This window comes from Thunnus albacares, chromosome 5 (genome assembly GCF_914725855.1).
Source record: "Thunnus albacares chromosome 5, fThuAlb1.1, whole genome shotgun sequence".
NCBI classification, from domain to species: Eukaryota; Metazoa; Chordata; class Actinopteri; order Scombriformes; family Scombridae; genus Thunnus; species Thunnus albacares.
Window position 1 is genome coordinate 24,278,634 of NC_058110.1, and position 20,601 is coordinate 24,299,234.

General features: G+C 45.2%; 1 protein-coding gene across 3 annotated transcripts in view; it reads left to right on the plus strand.

Moving 5' to 3' along the window:
• LOC122982747 (nuclear receptor coactivator 3-like) overlaps positions 1–20,601 on the plus strand; it is a 69,396-nt gene that overhangs the window by 45,437 nt on the left and 3,358 nt on the right. For 2 of the 3 annotated variants that reach the window (XM_044352292.1, XM_044352293.1), the window contains 18 exons: positions 5,613–5,720; positions 6,624–6,784; positions 8,726–8,826; positions 8,924–9,098; positions 11,133–11,315; positions 12,291–12,377; positions 12,537–12,677; positions 13,156–13,303; positions 13,632–14,146; positions 14,246–15,366; positions 15,582–15,714; positions 16,437–16,595; positions 16,841–17,071; positions 17,509–17,614; positions 17,721–17,892; positions 18,217–18,543; positions 18,923–19,021; positions 20,088–20,337. In XM_044352292.1, the coding sequence (XP_044208227.1) occupies positions 5,632–5,720; positions 6,624–6,784; positions 8,726–8,826; positions 8,924–9,098; positions 11,133–11,315; positions 12,291–12,377; positions 12,537–12,677; positions 13,156–13,303; positions 13,632–14,146; positions 14,246–15,366; positions 15,582–15,714; positions 16,437–16,595; positions 16,841–17,071; positions 17,509–17,614; positions 17,721–17,892; positions 18,217–18,543; positions 18,923–19,021; positions 20,088–20,337 (4,198 nt within the window). In that variant the 5' untranslated portion in view covers positions 5,613–5,631. Of the gene's footprint in view, positions 1–3,685; positions 3,911–5,612; positions 5,721–6,623; positions 6,785–8,725; positions 8,827–8,923; positions 9,099–11,132; positions 11,316–12,290; positions 12,378–12,536; positions 12,678–13,155; positions 13,304–13,631; positions 14,147–14,245; positions 15,367–15,581; positions 15,715–16,436; positions 16,596–16,840; positions 17,072–17,508; positions 17,615–17,720; positions 17,893–18,216; positions 18,544–18,922; positions 19,022–20,087; positions 20,338–20,601 lie in introns of those variants that run through there. The other variant, XM_044352294.1, reaches the window with a different exon arrangement.

The following is a 20,601-nucleotide window of genomic DNA, read 5'->3' on the forward strand; positions in this document are numbered from 1 at the left end:
TTTCTTTTCATTTAATTTTGCAAGATTTTCTGTGTTAACCTGGAAGCTCTCTTGCACACACTGTAGCGGTAAGAGTTTGTATTTTACCCTTAATGAAGTTTTAAAATTGACTGAATCCACTCTGGGGAGTCCCAAGATGTTTCTGATGATTTTTCGACGGGAATCAAGTTGCCTGTGTACAGACTAACTACAACACAGATTAAAGATAGGTCTACATTGTTTTTGTTCTTGCTCATTTTTTCCTATGTCTGCCCCCAGTAACTCTTTCCGACACATTCTTGTTTGTTGCATTGTTTTTTTTCCTTTTCTCTTCTGCTGTGACTCACTCTGTCGTGGGAGGTCTGTCGTCTCTCCACTTCTGTGTTCTCTTCCCAAACTGAATTTTTGCTTTCGGTTTTCAGCTGCTGTTCATCCATTTTAATTCTGCTTCCCTAGAGTCTGTTGTTTAGCTCACCAGTGTTCTTGAAGCGCTGCTCATCTCTTTTATTGTGCACACTGAAGTGCTACAATACTACAAAACACACACACACACACACACACACACACACACACAGAGGGAAAAAAATTCAAGAAAATAAGCCAAGTTTGAATTGAATAGAAGAAGATATTTTAAAGGTAAACTTTAACATGGGAACAACAATTTAGAGTTCAGATATTAGAAATCAAATGTAATCTGATTGTCATAGATGGAATGAATAGTTAATATTAAATGTTATGTGTTAAAATCAGTATAATAAAACATGTTGTGACTATTACAACTGAAAGTCTAAAGTGCTGCTAACAACTCCTAGAGGTTACTGTATATACCATACTGTATGTACAAAAAAAACAACGAACGAATCTCCAATTTTAGTGAGCCTAAAACATAAAATTCACCATGAAGGATACAGAAGACAAGCTATGGACCCATTAAAGTCACACTGGGAACTTGAAACTAACTTGGAAAGCTAATGTGTGTGCAAAGTTGTTGATTTAAGCAGAGAGAGAAAAACTCATTGCATGTCTAAAATGAAGATGGTTCATCCTGTGGGGATCATGACTGTGCTTGCAAAATTTCATGGAAATCTGCCCATTGAGCCTCTGGCAGACATGCGCCTCATCAAGTAAATCTGATGGCAGTTTTACATATCAGTCTCATGTCTGAATAAGCACCCGAGTCACTTTTACATAAAAGTCACAATGTCAAACTTACTCATAGTAACATTTCCATAAAACTTCCAACAGAAGTTTGAATTGAATGCCATCAGAGTAAGAAAGAAATGCTCACTGTCATAAATGTATCACTTACTTATTATCTAATTTTATTTTCATAATGTCCAGTCATGTCTGAATGAAGCCGTAAGGAACATTTATGTAAAAGACACCTGCATCAGATAAATGATGACAGCAATGTCACATAATCCATGTCTAAAAAAGGAGCTCTAGATGTACATACTGATATTTCTTCTATCTAAGAGGAGAACTTTACTTCAGCTTGGCTTGCAGAAAGGTCAAGAGGTCAACAAGAGAGATTTGGTTTCATCCTTTGTGCACCATGAACATCTACAGCACATTTCATTGAAGTCTAGCCTTTAGTTTTTGAGATATCTTATCATGTAACAAAGTGTTTAGGGAATAGTTTGACCGCTAACGTTTCAGAGTCAGGTCTCTTACTAGTCAACTCTCCGTCTCCTGACTGTCCTGTAGCTTGTGAACTTTACTTGGATTGGACTGCATGTTTTCTAGCTCACGAGTTGAACTGTTTACTCTGGTTTGACCATGAAGCCATAAAATCTGTGGATCCTGGTGAGCAGTGCTCCCACTGGGCTGCAGGCTCCAGGGTCACTGGCAGGCTGCTGTCCTGTAGCAGACCCCCAGGTGACGCCACAGCGGTGTTGACCCGAGTGATCCCCCCTTTCACACCCGTCTAACGACCCGGAAAATACGTGGGTCAGCTGTCAGCGTGAAGCCGGCGACCCCTTCAGATGACTCGGGTCAAGATCAGGGTTGAGCACCAGGTCAAACTTTTACCCTGCTTAGTGTGAAAGTTCAGAGCTGCTTACCTGCATGGCTGCACTCACCTGTACGTGTCAGGAGTAGAGTAGTCGGCTGGATGCTAAACTTTTAGTCCTGTTCCTGTTTGTTCCTCTGGCCAAGCCACAAGAAGCCAAGCAGCTGCTGCCTCGTAACTACTCTGATTAACTGCTTCCCACTATTGCCTCTGGCTCTGATTAATGCCTTCGAGCCATCTTCAACCAAAACGATTTAGTCTATAGACTTAAATGAACATGCAGCCGATCAGAAGCAAGTGCAGAGAACATATGGCTTGGGGAACACATTTGTTTCTGTCTAACACTTAGCTGTGGTGTCATGACTGATTCTCTATTTTTTACATCTCAGTTGTCATTGAGCTCTGTTAATCATGCTAGGTACACTTCATACACGCTCCCTTAAAGCTGCCTTTAAAGGTGAAATGAGGCAATAATCAATATTTTAACAATGGATCACATGACTACTTGTATGTGAAAGGGGTTGCTCATAGTGACAAACCCACAGACAATAATCACACAACTCTCAGTTCCCCTCAGCTGTAAGGAGCTTTTCAGCTTCTTTCAGCTCATTGTTTTGATTGTTTCTCCGAATCTATCTGTATTACCATTTTTTTTCCATTTGATGACATAACAGTTTTATATGTATAGAGCTAAAAAATTATAACCTGCTAGTCAGTACCCAGACGTCGTTTTAAAATGAAAGAAGATATGATTTGAGAGGAATTTATGTGTTTGGGTGAATTAAATTGATTGAAGAGTTGTAGTGGAAAACTGAAAAACATGTAGAAGTTTATTAAAAAATAAGTAAGAAAAACAAGTAATTGTTTAAAAATGTTACAAAGATAATTTACTGAACATATCTAGAAATGTATGATCAGAAATGTTGGCATTAGTATGATAGGCTGCAGGATATTGTAAATTTGTAGCTCAATGTTACCTCTTGATGTCAAATATGATTTGTATTCTAAAAACATTTGACACAATAAGTTGTAGCTTCCGCCTACACCTTACTCAGACTGCAGTTATGTGTTATTTCCAACTCTGAGATTTGAGTAACTGCCTTTTTATTGTTCCTTTCTTTTTTTGTCTAATTGTATCTGTTATTGAAAGCTGACCAAAATTAATTTCAAATTTCTTTTCAACATCAGTATACCATTTTTTTCCACCTCAGTCCAAGCTTTTATCATTTCCAGAGTTTCTATTCAACTGTTATTCATGCTCTAAATCAAAATGTGCATTACCTCAGGTGCAGTAACTTTGTACTTTTTGCTCTACCCTCACATCTCCTGTATCTCACTCTCTCTCCTCTAAATTACCATCTTCATGCCCATCTCTCCTCTCCCTCTTGCTGCCCTCCATGCTGCCATCACCCTCTCCCATTTCCCTCTTTACGCGTCTCATTCCCACTGCCCCCTGCTGCTGTATTGTACCCAACGCAGCCCCGCTGCCTCTCTGCCACCAGGCCCCACTGCCTGTGGCGTGTAATTGACTTTCTCCCTGCACTGGAAAAGCGGGCGGCCCGCGCCAGGCTGGAGGTGACCCATTTCCCTGGGGCCTCCTAATCAACCATTCTCTGGGGCCGCCTCATTCACTCCGCAATTAGAGCAACTCCCCCTTTGAGAACTCCATCAATAGGCTGTCAGGCAGGCGGGCGGGCGGGCTTGATCGGCGTAGAAGCAAAGACGGAGTTTCACTCAAACACTTTGGCTCATTGAGTTCTGAACTCTCCGACTTTGTACCTCCTCCTCTCTGCTTTTTGCCTCCTCGTCTCCCTTGTGGTAGGTTTCATCAGACAACAGCAAGCGGGGTTTTTGTCTAACGATGAGCAGCAGACAGGCACACAAGGAGGCAGACAGGAGGATAGGCGAAAAGAGATGCAGGTAGGCAAGCAGGTAGACAAAGGCAATGAGACAGAAAGACAGACAGTCAGATGGGAGGTACTCAGGGGAGAGATTAAAAGAGAAATTTGAAAGAAACTCAAAGCAGGAGGGATTGAGCAAGAGGATCGGCGTGTCTTCAGAGCATCTCTTGCTTTTAGAGGAAGATTCATGAGTATTCCCTGTTGTTGTCTTGCAAGGGAATACACTTGTGTTTCTCCTGGTCTTCAAGACGAGCATGAAAGCAGCCCTCATATTGATTCTGTCTCATGAAGAAGATGTCTTCACTGCTTGTTTCAGCCGAATATGATCATGTTGCAAGCTAAGAGTGCACGACTAAAGATTAGAACGTTCTCTATCCAAGAACCAAAAAAAAAAAAAAAAAAAAAAGAGAATGCAATCAGACGTTTTGGTGGATTGCTGTGATCCCACAAGAAGGAGCCTGAGATGATGGTGCATAATGATTAAATAACAGGCATCTCTCCCCTGCCGTTGGCCTGATTTGCTATGCAGGAGAGGCAGTGCTCTGGTCAGAGGATAACCATGTAATCAATGGAATGAAAAAACTGCTCCGGCTGTGAAGGTTAAGAGGGGTACTGGAGGCTTTCAGCCCACTCTGTGTGCCGCACATGCATTCAAAACACAAACCAGACAGTCTGAATGTTACATCTCCTCCTCCTCTTCCTCTTCCCTCTCACCTGTTCCCCTTCCCTCCTGTCTTTCTTTGACATGCCGTTATCTCTCTTTCTCTTTCTGCTTGCTCCCTCCCACTGCCCCCGCCTCTTCGCTCTGATTCCCTCCCCCCCACCCCCCCGCTGTATTTTTTCTTCCTCTGCATTTTCTCTGTCTCCCACTATATTTGTGCTCTCTCTCTCTCTCTCTCTCTCTCTCTCCCTCTCTTTCTCCCCCCCCTTCATTTACTTTCCTCTCCTCCCTCCCTCCCTCTATCCATCCTCCCTCCCTCCTACCTTTCCCCAGTGTCAGCCGCTGTCACTGTGGCAAAGAAAGTGACCAATCAGAGCTCACTTCACAGCACCGGCTTCTCCCTCCCGCTCTTATTTCTTCTGCTCCTTTCCTCTTTCCCTTCTCTTCCTCCTCCTCCTCGCCTCCTTTCTTCCCATCTGCCTCTCTTCCCCACAACCTTTATCAGCTCACTTCCTGGAGACGAAATGTGATGCATTATGGGAGACAGACGGCTGTCTAACGGGGTTAGTTGTGCAGCGTGGCTTATCATCAGAGACACTGCTAATCCTGTGTGTGTGTGTGTGTGTGTGTATGTGTGTGAGTGAGTGTGTATGTGTGGATGCACCATATGAGCTGATGAACTCATACATGCACAGGGCCACACACACACACACACACACACACACACACACAAACAAACACAACCTCACATGCTTACTCTCATTTTCTCCAAGAAGGAGGAGGAGGAGGAGGCCGACGAGACATGTTTATGTTCGTCAGTCTCTGCCAGGAGAATATGATTTGCATGATATAAGCATATTTTACCCTACTGCGTACTGTTTTGCACTGTATCCACTTTGCCTCTGTGTTTGTTATTTTTGCTGAGTTCAAAAGGACGATTCCCGTGTCTTCACAATTAACTATATAGTAAGAGCTAAAAGGCTAATGGAGACCAAATAATTAATCTCTGCTTGTGTTAAAGCCTTATTTTCACCTGTGTGTTTGTGTTTCTTCTTTTCAGGTGCTGATATGTGTACACGATGAGTGGATTGGGGGAGAACTCCATGGAGCCTCTGAGCTCAGAAAACCGAAAACGCAAACTCTCCACTTGCGACACGCCTGGTCTCGGGTGAGTGCGTGTATGCGTGTGTGTCTGTCTGTCTGTCTGATCAGCAGAAGAGAGGGGAAATGAAGGAAAGTGGGCTACTGGGTCAGTGGTTTCTCTAGACCGGGCCATGTGGTCCCTCCATTGGTATATGCAGTTAGTTAGTTTTGGTAAAAGCCCTTTCAAGAACTTTATGATTTAAAAAACAGATGGCTTTTCTTTTCTTTCTTTCTTTTTTATTATTTTTAACCTCAAAACCTTTTTTTAAGAGAGGCCTCCCCAATAAATACAAAACACACAACGTGAAAAGGCCATATTCTACAAAATAGTACAGACAATATTTAAATTAAAGAAATAATCGGACATTTTGGGAAATAAATTTATATGATTTCTCATTTTTGTTCGATATATATGGTGATTAGCTTAGCTTAGCATAAAGACTGGAAACAAGAGGAAATGGGTAAACAGTTAGCCTGGCTCTGTCCGAAAGTAATGAAATCCTCGTACCAGCCCCTCCAAAGCTCACTAATTAACACATTATATCTTGTTTATTTAATTTGTACAAATACCAAAATATAAAACAGACATTGCTTTGGTGCAGTAGATGCAGGAACTTCCTGAAAGTCAATGTGTCCTGTAAAACCTCAACTTGTCATGAGGCTTGTTGTTTCCTGTGCCCAGTTTCCACTATTAGCACTGACTCTAAGGTGTCAATGTGCTTCAACCACAACAAAACCACTACCTTCTCTACTATTATTTGCTGGACAAACTCATAGAAGACATTGTGCCTAAAAAGCAATCAGTTTCCCCGCTTTTTCAAACAAACTATATCCACCTTGCAGCCACTCATGCATTTTTTTCAAGTATATAAAGCGGAGTTAGCATTGCTGTAGCTCAACTTTAATCTCTGCACATTGCCCCCTGCAGGTGTGAGAGGAAACGGCGGGAGCAGGAGAGCAAATACATCGAGGAGCTGGCGGAACTGATCTCAGCCAACCTCAGCGACATCGACAGTTTCAATGTCAAACCAGACAAATGTGCCATCCTCAAAGAGACGGTGCGCCAGATTCGCCAGATCAAAGAGCAGGGTGAGTGGACACACTTGTCTGAGATCCTGAAGGCTACTGGAGGCTGCGGAGGAAACGTTAGAAAAGGTGTTGGGGAGAGACTGAGCGGGAAGAGACAGCTGGGGGTTAGCACCATTCAGAGCCCAGCCCTCACACACACACCCACACACACACACACACACCCGTGCCTCCTCGGAGCCCAGGTGCAAGGACGAATCAGTCATTCATCTCCCACAAATTTCACAGCCTCAACTGTTTATGTTTGGGAGGAAACATTGGCAGTGCTTTGTGAACCTGTCATTCGCGGGTGTGCATGCATGCATGCGTGTGTGTGTGTGTGTGGCATGCACAGCTGTGTGCTGGCCTCGCCAGGGGCTGTTTAATTGGACGTTTGCAGGTAATCACATGCCCATCCATTCTGCTGAACTGCCAAATTATTAGTTCTGTTACAGCTGCTGTTGTTATAGTTCTGTCTCCATTATGCAGCGGTCATTTCTATAGCAAACAATTCAAAAAGCCTCAGGCTCAGACGCTCGCTTTGCAGATGCACCGTCAGTGCAGAATGGACATTTTTTTAACTCTTAGATCCAGATCTGTGTCAGCTTCAGTTTTTTCCCATTCAAGATGAATTTCTTGAGATCAGGGGGAGAGCCGGTGGGGAATTTTGTTCTTGTGTTTCTGCTCGGCTCAGTCAGTGTCTGCCACCTCGACAGGAAGGGGAAGAGGCTACAGCTGGCCCTGACTGGCTGCTGACAGGTTGCCATAGTTACAGGAAGTGAAGACAGAAATGACACAGGCGTTTAGACTCGTCTCTCGCTTTCTACCTGTTCCTCTTCTCCTGTTGTTCTTTCTGCTCATATTCATTTTGCTCTTTTTTTTTTTATTTACATCAATCAGTTTTCTTTTTCATCTCAGTTGGATTTAATGTACTCTGCTTTTGCGTCTTCCTCCTCTGTCTCCCTGCTTCCCCCCACCTAATGTCTGTATTGCAGCACAATGAGTTGCAGCATCTTCAGGTTTGCTCCCAGCATCTTAAGATATTGAGTGAACTGATGGAGTGCAGCCTCTCTCACACTCTGTTTATGTCTCATTCTCTATCCCCTCCTCTCCCTCTTTCTTTCAGTCCTTCTCTGCCTAACTTCACAGTGCCTGGCTGTAGGCAGCAATGGCTTTTTTTTTTTCTTTGTGTCTATCTGTGCCCCTTGGGAGCTAATCAGATAGAATGATTCCTGTAGCTGAGCAGCCCCCACCTCTTTCTCAGACCAAGCCCTGCATTAAAACAACAATCCAAACACCAGACGCTTTTTCCCAGCATCATCTCCGTCCACAGCCGTCTGTCTCACCCCGGTCCTCCCTCTCTCTTTCTCTCTCTCTCTCTCTCTGTATCTATCTCTCTGTCTTCCTTTTCCTCTCTCAGCCCCTCCATTAATTCAGGTGCCTCAGCTCCTGCCCCTGCACCATTACTGCTTCCAGAGCCTCTCTAGCTCTCTCCCGCGCTCTCTCCCTCTCTCTCTCTCTCTCTCTCTCTCTCTCTCTCTCTCTCTCTCTCTCTCTCTCTCTCTCTCTCTCTCAGCCCCAGCCTACCAGACAGTCCCTCAGAGTCTGACACTGAATATAAAGCATGAGGACGGCTGCTACCTGCTCCACATGCACCCAGCCCTCTACTCCTCCTGACGGGCTCCTCAGAGAAGCCTGCCTCCGTCCGTCTCCCTCCTCACCTGTAGTTTTGAATCAAAAAAAATTTTTTTTAAAAGTAAAGATTGAGAAACGCTGCCCCCTGCTGGTGCAGCTAGAGTAGTGAATGACGGGCAGTTTCCTCTGGTTTCAGGTATCTTCGCTCTCACCTTGTCTTTCTCCTTTGCTGTTTTTTGCTTCTTTGTAGGCAGCTGGGCTTGAAGTGGCTGTGTTTTCATGTTTTTGTAACGCATTTCCTCTCTTTTCCCTCCCTTTCCGCTCCTACAGGAAAAGCTTCGTCCAGCGATGACGACGTTCAGAAATCAGACGTGTCCTCAACAGGTCAGGGGGTCATCGACAAGGACCATCTGGGGCCGCTCCTGCTGCAGGTGAGTCCAGTGCTCCACCCTTGTCAGACAGATGATGTTTAGTCAAGGTTTGATTGGCCAATTGGCTGATGGTGACTTCCTGTCGCTGTGCTGCCAGGCTCTGGACGGCTTCCTGTTTGTGGTGAACCGCGAAGGCAGCATCGTGTTCGTGTCGGACAACGTGACGCAGTACCTGCAGTACAAACAGGAGGAGCTCATCAACACCAGCGTGTACAACATTCTCCATGAGGACGACAGGGAGGAGTTCCACAAGAACCTGCCAAAGACCAACAGTGAGAAACACACCCACGCTTACACACACAGACACACTCGGAGCTGCACGTCGGCTCAGAAGTAAACCCTGCTTGACATCTTCCATAGGGCCGAGGTATAAAACAAACTTTGAGAGGTTACAACAACTGTGCGCGCACGTCAGCGTAAACTCACTCACTTATTTATTCATGCTCCTCCGTTCGTAGCTCCTTCTCTCGTTATAATGAGGAGCTCCTGGGAAGCTTGTTCATGTGAATGAGAGCTTTTTTAGAAAGACACACACACACACACACACACACACACACATACACACACACCTGACAAAACACACATGTGCACAGAAGCACCCACCCACTCGGTGCTAAGCAGGCAGAGCGTAGCGCAGCTGTCAGTCACACTCAGTGGTCCAGACAGTGTAAAACAGGCCTGAGCTCTATTCAGATCCCATGGCAGCCATCTGGAAACTACTTACTGCTGAATAATGCACCTCCACACTTTCCTCTACTTAATTCACTGCATGTTTGCATGTGCACGCGTACAGTATGTGTATGTCTCATTGTGTATATTTACAAGTAAGCGATGTCAGTCATGGGATTGCGTTTTTTTTTTTTGTTTTTTTTTTTTGAAGATGCTGCATGTGTGTGTCTAAGCTCACGAGTATGTGCACAGAGCACTATTTATAAAGCTGATTAATTATGGATATGTGTGCTCAACTGAACCTGCTACTCGATTAACTCCGCAGTAATGTTCCTAAAGCAGCAGCGGCTCCGACATGTCATTGACACGTTCTCTCACTTATTCCTCCTCTTCCCCTGCACGCTCCTTTCTTCATTCACTCTCTTCATCTTTTAAGACTCATCTTTATCTACTTTTCCTCTGAGCGTCCCCTGTGCCTCTCTCAGCTCACTCCTTCTCAGCCTCATTCATACTTAATATGGCTGCCTACTAAGATGAATATTGTGGTTGTCTGTTTCTCAACCTGCTTCTTTCGGCGCTCCCACCCCTCATTGTGTCTCGCTCTGCTGCTCTGCCCCTTCATTATCTTTTGGACCCATGAATGAAATACGCTCTCGCTGCACATTCCTGTGGGATGACCGCTGACCACGCCAGCTACAGTTAAATACACACACACAAAAACACCCAAGACACACACATATAGTAACAAAAACAGACACACACTCGTGCACAAAACGTGGAGTGAGCTTTTGTTGTCGGCCAGTGTGTTTTTTTGACCCCTCTGTCTTGCCTCGCTGTTGGATAATTGTGTCTGAAGGGAGTTGTCTGCCCCAGTGACTGTGCTGTGTTTTCTCTGTGGAGGAGAGAAACCCAAGGCCTTGTTAAATCACCTCTCACTATCAGTTAGCCCCTCCCCACCACTACCATCCTACCCCGACCTCCCTTCCCCTCCCCTCCCTGACATGTCTCGGTCTCCTAAGTCCTCTCTTGTATCCTCCCTGCACCTGCCAGACAGAAACCTCCGGCCAACTCAAGGCCCCGTCAAGGCTTCACACAGACCTTGGAGGACAGTTGGATGTCTCTCTGAAGTTTGCCTCCCTTTTCTCTCTTTTCCTCCCTCTCCCCCCTGTGAAGGTGACCCCGTCTAAATGTGTGTGTGTGTGTGTGTGAGCCGTGATGAGGAGTCAGGGCCTAAATGAGGATAGATGGCTGAGTGTCCCTGGCCTCTGCCTGCTGCAAAGCAGACTGAGAGGGAGAGATATTGGAAATCGACACCTTGGCTACATTAATCCTATGGTCCATTTAGCCAGGGATCCGAACAGCAGGAGAGGCTTCTGCTTCTCAATTAAAGAGGGAAAATACATGTTTGCAGTGTGGTTTGTTTGTTTTGTTTGTGTGTGTGTGTGTGTGTGTGTGTATGTGTATCTGTGGCAGGATAGAGTGTGAGCTGTTTGTGATATTTGATTACAGGCAGTCCCTTCATAGCTGTATGTGGTTTTCAGTCCCAGGAGTTACATGCTCATTCCTTTTTACTCCCAAGCGTAAATTTCTGTCAGCACACGTCCTGATGTGTTTGTTTATGTTTGTTTCCCCTTCAGTAAATGGAGTGTCGTGGGGAAGCGAGGCAGCCCGACAGAAGAGTCACACCTTCACTTGCCGGATGCTGGTCAAGTTTGGCCACGCCCACGGCCCCATGGAGGAGGGGCCAGGAGGGCCACGCTACGAGACCATGCAATGTTTCGCTCTTACCCAGCCCAAGGCCATGATCGAGGAGGGGGAAGGTACGCTGGCATCGTCTTAAAATCACACACTTTTAGTATAGTATAAGAAGCCATGTTACGATGTTACTGTGTTGAAAAAATACATTTATCTGTGTTTATTGGCAATATTTAAAGTCCCCCTGCACTAAAAAATGTGTTTTTCTTACTTCACTTGGCTGTTTGAGCTGCACTGTGCAGAATATTGTACGTGCAGAGTTTAAGGGCTGTTTTCATATTGCTGAAACGGTGAAATTTTCTCTTTGCTGATCTTAAATCTGAGTTTAAGATGTGTACCTTTGAGCCTGGTTTTATGACATCACAACTAGTTTGGAACCAATTCTTGTCCAATATGGAAAGTGGAAAACCTCCAGTGTACATACTGTACCCTGAGAAGGGGCTTTTCAGTGAAGTAGGAGACATCTGGTGTCCATTAGTTAAACTTTGGAATGAAAGATATTTGCATATTCATAGATTCTGGATTTTTCAATAAGGTAAAAACAGGTAAAAAAAATTGGGTTTAAAATACAAAAATTTGTTTGAAAATCCCATCTTCAATTTACTATTTTGCAAAGCAACCACTTTGTAGTAACAATGTTCTGTTTGTTTAGCATCTCATTTGAATTTCCCCCCATTTTTTTGCCTCACCCGAAGCATTTTTTAGTTGTTTCCTTCAGCAAGATGGGAATTTTTCATGCGTGGGTTTAATATCAAAGGAAAAAATGCACAAAAAACTACAAGAGGCTCTTCAAATGCAAAATTCAATTCACTACATGTTCAAAAGGTGACAAATCGTGACAAAAAGGTAACTTTATGGTCAGAGGACAAGGCCTGGGTTCAAGAGTGCAAACCTTTACATGTGTACAATGTAAAGTTGGCTTAAACGACTCTGCTCCAGGCATTTTTCAGTAAAGATCTATAAAACCCACAATCAGTGATCCTTAAGTACAATACAATGACTATGAAACATTACTGACACCTCTCCTCTCTCACCTGCAGACCTTCAGTCATGTATGATCTGTGTGGCCCGTCGAGTGACAGCCATGGAGAGAACAGAGAGTTTCAATACCCGGCATGAGCTCTCAGGTGAGGAGCTGCATACCCTGAAATCTCTCTCTAAACAAACAGATGCTGAAACAATTCATGACATTCATTCTTCAACCATGAATAGGTTTGACTCATCCCTTTTTCTTCTCCTTGTTTCCTTCCCCCTCCAACTCGTCGTCCTTCTGTCCTCCCCGGCAGGTAAACTGATCCAGATCGACCAGAACTCTCTGAGAGCGTCGATGCGTCCGGGCTGGGAGGATTTGTTGAGGCGTTGCATTCAGATGTTCCTTCAGCATAGTGACGGGCAACCCTGGTCGCACAAACGCCACTACCATGAGGGTTGGTCACACACAAACACACACACACCTGGAATCAGCCACAGAAGTACTTGTTTAGCGCTCTTATATCCACAATTTAAGAGCTGCAAAATCATTAGGATGTGACTGTATTTAATTAACTGTTTACTCATTTGTGTATTCAGCCTTCTCTTTTACGATGTTGTGTTCCTATTATAGTTATGAGGGAATATTGTCTGACTCAGATTATTTGTTTTTAATTTGTTGGTACTACTTAGCTTGGTGAGGCCTCCCATCGGAAAGAAAAACTGGTTAAACTCACTGGTTAAATGCATAAACACATTTACACACCTCATGCATTAGTATTTAAATATTGATCTCATGAATACAAATGCTTGAGCACTACATTGATCCTCATTGTAATCACTGATTTGGCTCCAACAGAAAAGCAGTGATTGATGACCTCCTTTATCAGATAAGTGTTTAATTGTGTTAATCCGTCGTTTTATCTGTCTGCGCAGCCTTTCTGCAGGGTCATGCTGAGACGCCCCTGTACCGCTTCTCTCTGTCCGACGGCACCCCAGTCACAGCCCAGACCAAGAGCAAACTGTACCGTCATCCTATGAGCAACGAGCCGCAAGGCTTCATCTCCACTCACCTACTTCAGAGGTCAGAAACTGAAAATACACACACTCCTTTCAAACACAGCAAAGGATGTGTCATTTACTGTATTGACTAAAAAAAGCACTTCCAGCGTATCTATGCGAGGCAGCCAAGGCATTCATGCCACACGAATAGCTGAAGTAGCAGCTGAAGTAGCTTTTATACACTGACATCCTGTGAACAGTGAGAAGACTCCACGTAGGAACTGGTATTTCAGTTGCATTTATTTCAAGCTTCTACAGTCTGAGAGAGGTTATTGTGGGGGATTCAGCATTTTCAAGGTTTTTGCGTTTTTCAGACTTGTTTTTTTTTTTTTCCCTCTCCTTCCACACAGGGAACCAAACGGTTACCGCTCAGCTCAGGGTGCCAACATGATGCCTAACACTATGAGACAACAGGGCATGGGAGGCCCCAACTCAAATGCCCAAATGAACATGAACACCGGTGGAGGGATGGGCATGGGGGGCATGGGCGGCATGAACAGGGGCTTTGGCATGAACGAGCAGGGCCACATGGGTCACATGGGTCCGATGGGAGGCAGCTCTATGTACGGAGGGAGCGGTGGAGGAGGAAGTGGAGGCATGGGCAACCGCATGATGCAGATGAATCAGATGGGGCAGATGAATCAAGTGGGGCATATGAATCAGATGGGTCCCATGAATCACCCGGGCCAAGGCATGCAGCAGCATCCACAGCAGCCCCCGTTTCAGAGCAGCGGTGGGTTTGGGCTAAGTGGCTTGAACAGTCCTTCGGGAAGCCCCCGTATGGGCGGTCCCCAGCCAGGACTCCTGATGTCACCCCGTAACCGAGGGAGCCCGAAGATGGGAGCCAACCAGTTCTCACCTGGAGGTATGTCGATCATTTTTTAGTAATTAGGCATCAGTGTCATCCATGAATTGATTGACTTCTTTGTTTGATTGGGTTTTATGAGATTTTTTTCTGTTCCAGGCATACATTCTCCCATGAGTGGCATTGGCAGTGGTGGAGGAGGCGGGGGGAGCACTACCACCTACTCCAGCAGCTCCCTAAATGCCCTACAAGCCATCAGTGAAGGAGTAGGGAGCTCCCTCCCCTCCACCCTAACATCCCCGTCGCCAGCTCACAAACCAGACAGCTCTCCCAGCATCCACTCCTCCTCCTCTTCCTCTCAGCCCAGTCAGCCAGCCAAACCAGGCCAAGAAGGCTCAAAAAGCCCAGTGGGAGGCTTAGGGCCTGGGTCCAGCGACCATCACCACCCCATGCACCATCACCACCATCATCAGCATCCTCAGGCTGAGAGTTCTGGAGACCGGCCAGACAGCCAGGCAGCTACAGCAACTAAAGAGTCTGGAGAGGGAAGCAATGAGGCGGGGGTGGCGAGCACTGAACCCCCTCGGAGGGTGCCAGACGGTAAGGGGCATAAGAAGTTGCTACAGTTGCTGACTTCACCAACTGAGGAGCTGGGAATCGGCGGCAGCGGGCCAACAGGGCCCCCCATACCACCCCCGCCAACCAGCAGCAGCACTCCTGCAGGCTCAGAGAGTAAGGACCCACCGGGAGGCATGACTAGCCCCTCATCTACTGGCGTCTCCTCCTCCTCTTCAGCCAGTGCCAATCCAGGCCAGGCGAGCGGGCCAGGGGGCGTGTCAACATCAATATCATCAGCCCACTACACAGGCTCGCTGCAAGAAAAGCACAAGATCCTCCACAAGCTTCTTCAAAATGGCAATACCCCAGATGAGGTAGCTAAGATCACAGCTGAGGCTACAGGAAAGGTGTCACTGGGGGGCCAGGAGGGCGCTGAGGTTGGAACAGGAGGATCAGGGGCCGGGAGTGGACCTGGGTCAATCACAGAGCCGAAGCAAGAGCAGCATAGCCCCAAGAAGGAGAAGACCCATGCCCTCCTCCACTACCTCCTCAACAAGGATGATTCCAAAGAGCCAGTGGATGTCAAGCCCAAGCTCGAAGAGCTAGATGGGAAGGGACCCCCAGGGGCCGCTGGCGGCCCTCCACGTAGTGCCCCCGGATCTGGGCCTGCCCCTGCACCTGAACATCCTGAGAGCAAGATCAAGTCAGAGCCACCTGATGATGTAAGATTGCTTTTTGTTTTATAAATAATTGAATTACTGCAGTTATTCTATTGTTATTTCCTGACTTTAAGCATACCATTACAGTATATATCTGGACAAAGACAACTGAACTTTCCGTTCGGTCTTGCCTCTGACTTAACTTATTATGATCTGGATAAATGTGAATCTTCATAGACATTTACGTGATGACTAATTTCGGTTATTTTCATGTTCAGTTGCACAACCTAGAGTCTATCCTGGGAGATCTGAGGGGTTCAAGCTCTGACTTTTACACGGATCCGGCTGGAGGTGGAGGGGCAAATGACACAGGAAACAAACCCCAGGGTTGCCTTGACGACAGCCTGCAGGGTAAGTGGTTCAAGAGCCAAAGCTTATAAGAAGTGACAGTTACATGCAAGGCAAGTGTTGTGACATCATATGTGATGATATCAATATAAAATACCAGTGAAACCACATCTGGCATCATCATAAGCTGTCTGAGTTTTGTTTCAGGTCGTCAGATTCATTCCTGGTCTTCATATATAAGATATACTTTATATAAAACATATCTTACCCTTCAAAAAGAAGCCTCAGTATTTTATGATCTTCTCTCCATAGCTTGGCAAGTCTAATCCTCTCTTAAGAGGAGTTTTATGCTTGATAGTAAAAACTGTTTGACTGTATGTTTCCTACATCAAAACAGTAATAAATTCTACAAAACAATGTGAGTTTAGTTTACATGCTCACTCTCTGAATAAATGATGATTTATAAGACCACACTGGTGAGGATGAACAGAGTGGATGAGTTCAGTAGCACAGTGTAAAATAAACAAGTGTAAATTGACATACATTACAAAAGTAATGTTTATTGTCTGTGGTTGGTACCTGTGACGGTACTATTGTGAAATAGGTTATTACACAATACATGCTGTTTATACAGACTGAAAAATATTACTGTTGTCAAAATATTACTTTTTTGCATATCATCCACCCACAATCTCATGCAAAACAAACATTGTTCTAACTATTTTTAAGGAAGACAGATAAGAATTTGAATTTACAAGAATTGAATTTATACTTTTTGTGTACAGGGAGTCCAGGTATGGGTCCGGGACCTCGGGGGCCCTTCCAGAGGGCCATGTCCTTGGACGGAAAGCCTCCTGGTGGGCCTGGAGGGGCAGGAAGACGCCCCATGCTTATCAAGCAGGAGAACATGATGGGCAGCCCAGATGGCTATCCGGGAAACATGGGTGTGTGTTTAAGTTACCCAACATTTATTTTCTTCACCTTTCTCTGCCCCCCTCCCCTCACTGTTATTAGGGTATTTGTCCCTCAATTTAGGTCTTTTACTATATTTAGTTATCTGATAACCTTTAAACTTAAAGACACACATCTAAGGATGCTAAATGTTGACGACCAAGACTGGGCCACACTGCTCTCCTTTAACACCTGTACAATACTGATATATGCACATCTCATATTTATTTATTACTAGGACCAATGAATAGGGGGATGGTTCCCCAGAGGTCTCCTATGGGGGGTTCAGGGGACTGGGGCATGCCCCGCTCCAGTGCCAGCCCAGTGGGTTCAGCAGGACACCCCTCCATGATGCGCCCAGGCATGGAGTACAACAATGGCAAGGGCATGATGGCAGGACCCATGGTCAGCCGCTCCAACAGTGTACCGGGCACCAGGTCTATGCTGCAGCAACAGCTCATGGATATGGGTATGTTTGTCAAACTAGTCGCCAGTTGGACTTTTAATTAATACTAGCACAGCTATGTGAGGATATGTATCAAAAAGCTGGGAGAAATGTAAAAATATAGGAAAACAATGTACACACCGATCCAAATTGCTTTTTTTGTCATCTTTGGTGAATTCATCACGAGTCAGTCTTGAATTTTTAGTGGCATCTAGCGAAATAGACTTGGCAGAAATGGAATATAATATTCATAAGTATGCTAGATGCCGCTAAATCCTACACACTGGTCCTTTAAGGCATCTGACATGATGTTACATACTGTATTTTGACTTATATGTGCTGTATGATCCTTGTCCATTACATGCTTAAAAGATCCTATTGGTGTAACCTGTAGCTTCTGACTGCCCAGACAGTCTGTGTGCATGCGTATGAATTAAATATGTATTGTCATTGTGGTTTAGGTGGCTCTGGTGACATGGGTATGGGTATGAGCCCCTTCAGCCAGCAGGGCCAGCCCAATCAGTCCCCCTCCTGGCCAGACTCTATGATGGGGATGGAGGGCAACAGGTCAGTGCTAAATTCCTTATTGTTCTTCTTCATTCTTAATAAGATGCAATGAGCTGAGTAAGCAGTTTCTCCTCAACTTCATGGTGGGTGTCTGTGTGTGTTGTAGACGCCCGTTTGGCAACACTTTGGATGATCTTCTGGTGCCTCCCACCACCAGTGAGGGTCAGAGTGATGAGCGGGCGCTCCTGGACCAGCTGGACTCTCTGCTGAATAATACAGATGGCATCGCGCTGGAGGAGATAGACCGAGCTCTGGGCATCCCAGACCTCGTCAGCCAGGTAGATCCTAAGAAAAGATTAGAAAAGATGGATAAACAATGGACTTAGCTCTACTAGATCCTACGAGAAGTAATGTAACAAAAGAACAGTCTGCATGTCATGACTCATAAGTGTGCTTTAAATTAATCTTTGCATTAGATATCTCAGTCATGACTCAGAGTGTTCAGGCTGTTCTTTCACTGAAGAGAGATAGATGAGCCCACAGGGATCCGTCTGTGCTGCTTAGAAAAAGACAATTACAGAGCCAATGAATTGGAAACAAATCAATAAGATGAAGAAGTTTGACAACCTTCTCTTTTTGTCCTTTTGTCGTGTCTGCTCCAGAACCAGGGAGGAGAGCAGCAGATGGAACCTTTCCCGGGGCAGGACTCGTCCATGGTGCTGGACCAGAAGCCTCTCTACGGACAAGGCTATCCCGGACCCCCTGCCATGCCTATGCAGTCTGGCTATGGAGGGAACCCCATGCAGGGACAGCCCCAACAAGGGGGGTTTGGGCCCATGCTCTCTCAGATGGGCCAAGGCGGCAGCTTCCCTGGTATGGGTGGCATGGGGGGCATGGGTCACCCCCGTGCCAACATGATGAGACCCAGGATGATGAGTGCCAACAAGCCCATGAGGCTCCAGCTGCAACAGAGGCTGCAGGGACAGCAGGTATGAATCACATCTAACCATGTTGTATGTGGTGTGTTCACACTAGAAAAATGATAAAATGAAGTGTACTTATTAACGTCAACACGCATATTAGTTTTGGTGATGTTGTACCACAACATAATGCAGCTGGACACGAACAAATAGAAACTTGGAAACATTTCACTCACTATTAAAAGCTTTTTGAGTTGCGGCTTCGGTCTATATTTGATGATTGATGACTCATGTATTACATAACTTTATTCCTTTCAAAAATGCTGCAGTCTGTGCTGTAGATTTCTTGTTTTCTAAATGCCAAAATAAGGCACCATCAATGATAGCATATAGTTTATAGTTTATCTGTAAATAAGTAAGTAAGTAATTTGCTCTTTTCATTCCTCAGTTCATGAATCAGACGCGGCAGGGCATGGGCATGAAGATGGAGAACCCGGGAGGCAACCCTGGCATGAGGCCCGGCATGCAGCCCGGCATGGCAGGACAGGTAGATATCAAAAACCTTTTTGGTTGTATTTCATAGATAAATCACTGTTATACTGATGTTCTAATGGGAGACCAAATGTAACAGAGTTTGTTTTAATATTAGAGTCAGAATCAAATTTGCCAAGTAAGTTCACAGAGTTTGACTCCAGTTGTCGGTAGCAACTTAGAAAGCATGCATGCTTGAAGGGAGAAGTTTGAATAAGCTGTGGCCCAGGTGTGAGTGGTCTGCAAATACCTCCCACTTCCTGACTCAAAGCAGCCTATGAGGGTGACCCCGTCTTAATCTTTTCAGCAGACCTTATTGTCTGTTGTAGTCTGCTCTTTTCTTGTTTGGTAGCTGATTTAAACCAGATTGTGATGGACGTACAGAGAACAGATTGACTGCCATGTAGAACTGAATCAACAGATCCTGTGGTTTCCTTAGCTACTGAAGGAAGTACTTCATCTGCTGGGCCTTTTTAAGAGTCTATTCTGCAGTTACTTCAGGTCCCGGGAGATTGTAGATCCCAGACATCTGAGGGTTTCCATGGTCAACACAGTCTTGTTGAGTATGGTTAAAGGAATGAAGCTATGTCCTCCTGGAATCCACAGTGAACTCCACAGTTTTAAGTTTTTGTTCAAGTGTTTAAGTTATTATGACAGAAACCCAGTTGTTCAACCTCTTGTCTCTATGCAGACGGATGAGGCTGATTGTGGACATGTCATCTGTTAACCTCAGTTTGGGGTCCCCAGTGATGCAGTCTTAGTGTGAATGTATTGTTGGTGTAAAATTTTAATGTGTTGATCTAGTTTAAGTGTTCTTTTTTTATCTTCTCATAGGCTGTATAGCGATCTTTGATACAACTTTCAATTGATACAACATTCCTCAGCTTTGATTCAGATTTTAAATAAAAGTCTCTATTTGCGTATCACACTGTATCCACATCACCCACTCATTTTTAACATGATGTATTTTATAAGGTATATGTTTATGAAAGCTCCATATATATTCATACCAGAAATATTGTCACATAATAGCCCTTCTCAAAAAACAAACACAAACCGATTTATACGTTTGATTTTTGCAGCCGGGCTTCCTCAATGCTCAGATGATGGCTCAGCGCAGCAGGGAGATGGTCACCATGCAGATGAGGAGACAGCGCATGATGATGCTGATGCAACAGCAGCAGCAGCAGGCGGCCGCGGCTGCTGCTGCAGCGGCAGGAGGATTCAGTCCCCCTCCGAACGTCACAGCTCCCGGTGGCATGGACAACCCTATGGGAGGGCCAAACATGGGCCAGCCAGGCCCCCAGCAGTTCAGCTATGGAGGGAGTTATGGTGAGTTTACTGACGCCCAACAGAATACTGCTGCTCCCTGGTGGTGAGTCTATGCACTGCAGGGTTTGGGCTGTAGTTAAACGTTTGACATGTAAAAAGGAAGATTGGTAGATGTATTTATGATTAAGAAAAACAAAACTTGTCAGAAGGCTGTCCATGTACATCTCCCTTGTCTCTGTTTTTTTATAGTCAGACCAAATATTGTTATTGAAGGGATAGTAAGTATCAGAACACACCCCCAGGCAACCGGATCGTCATCTATCT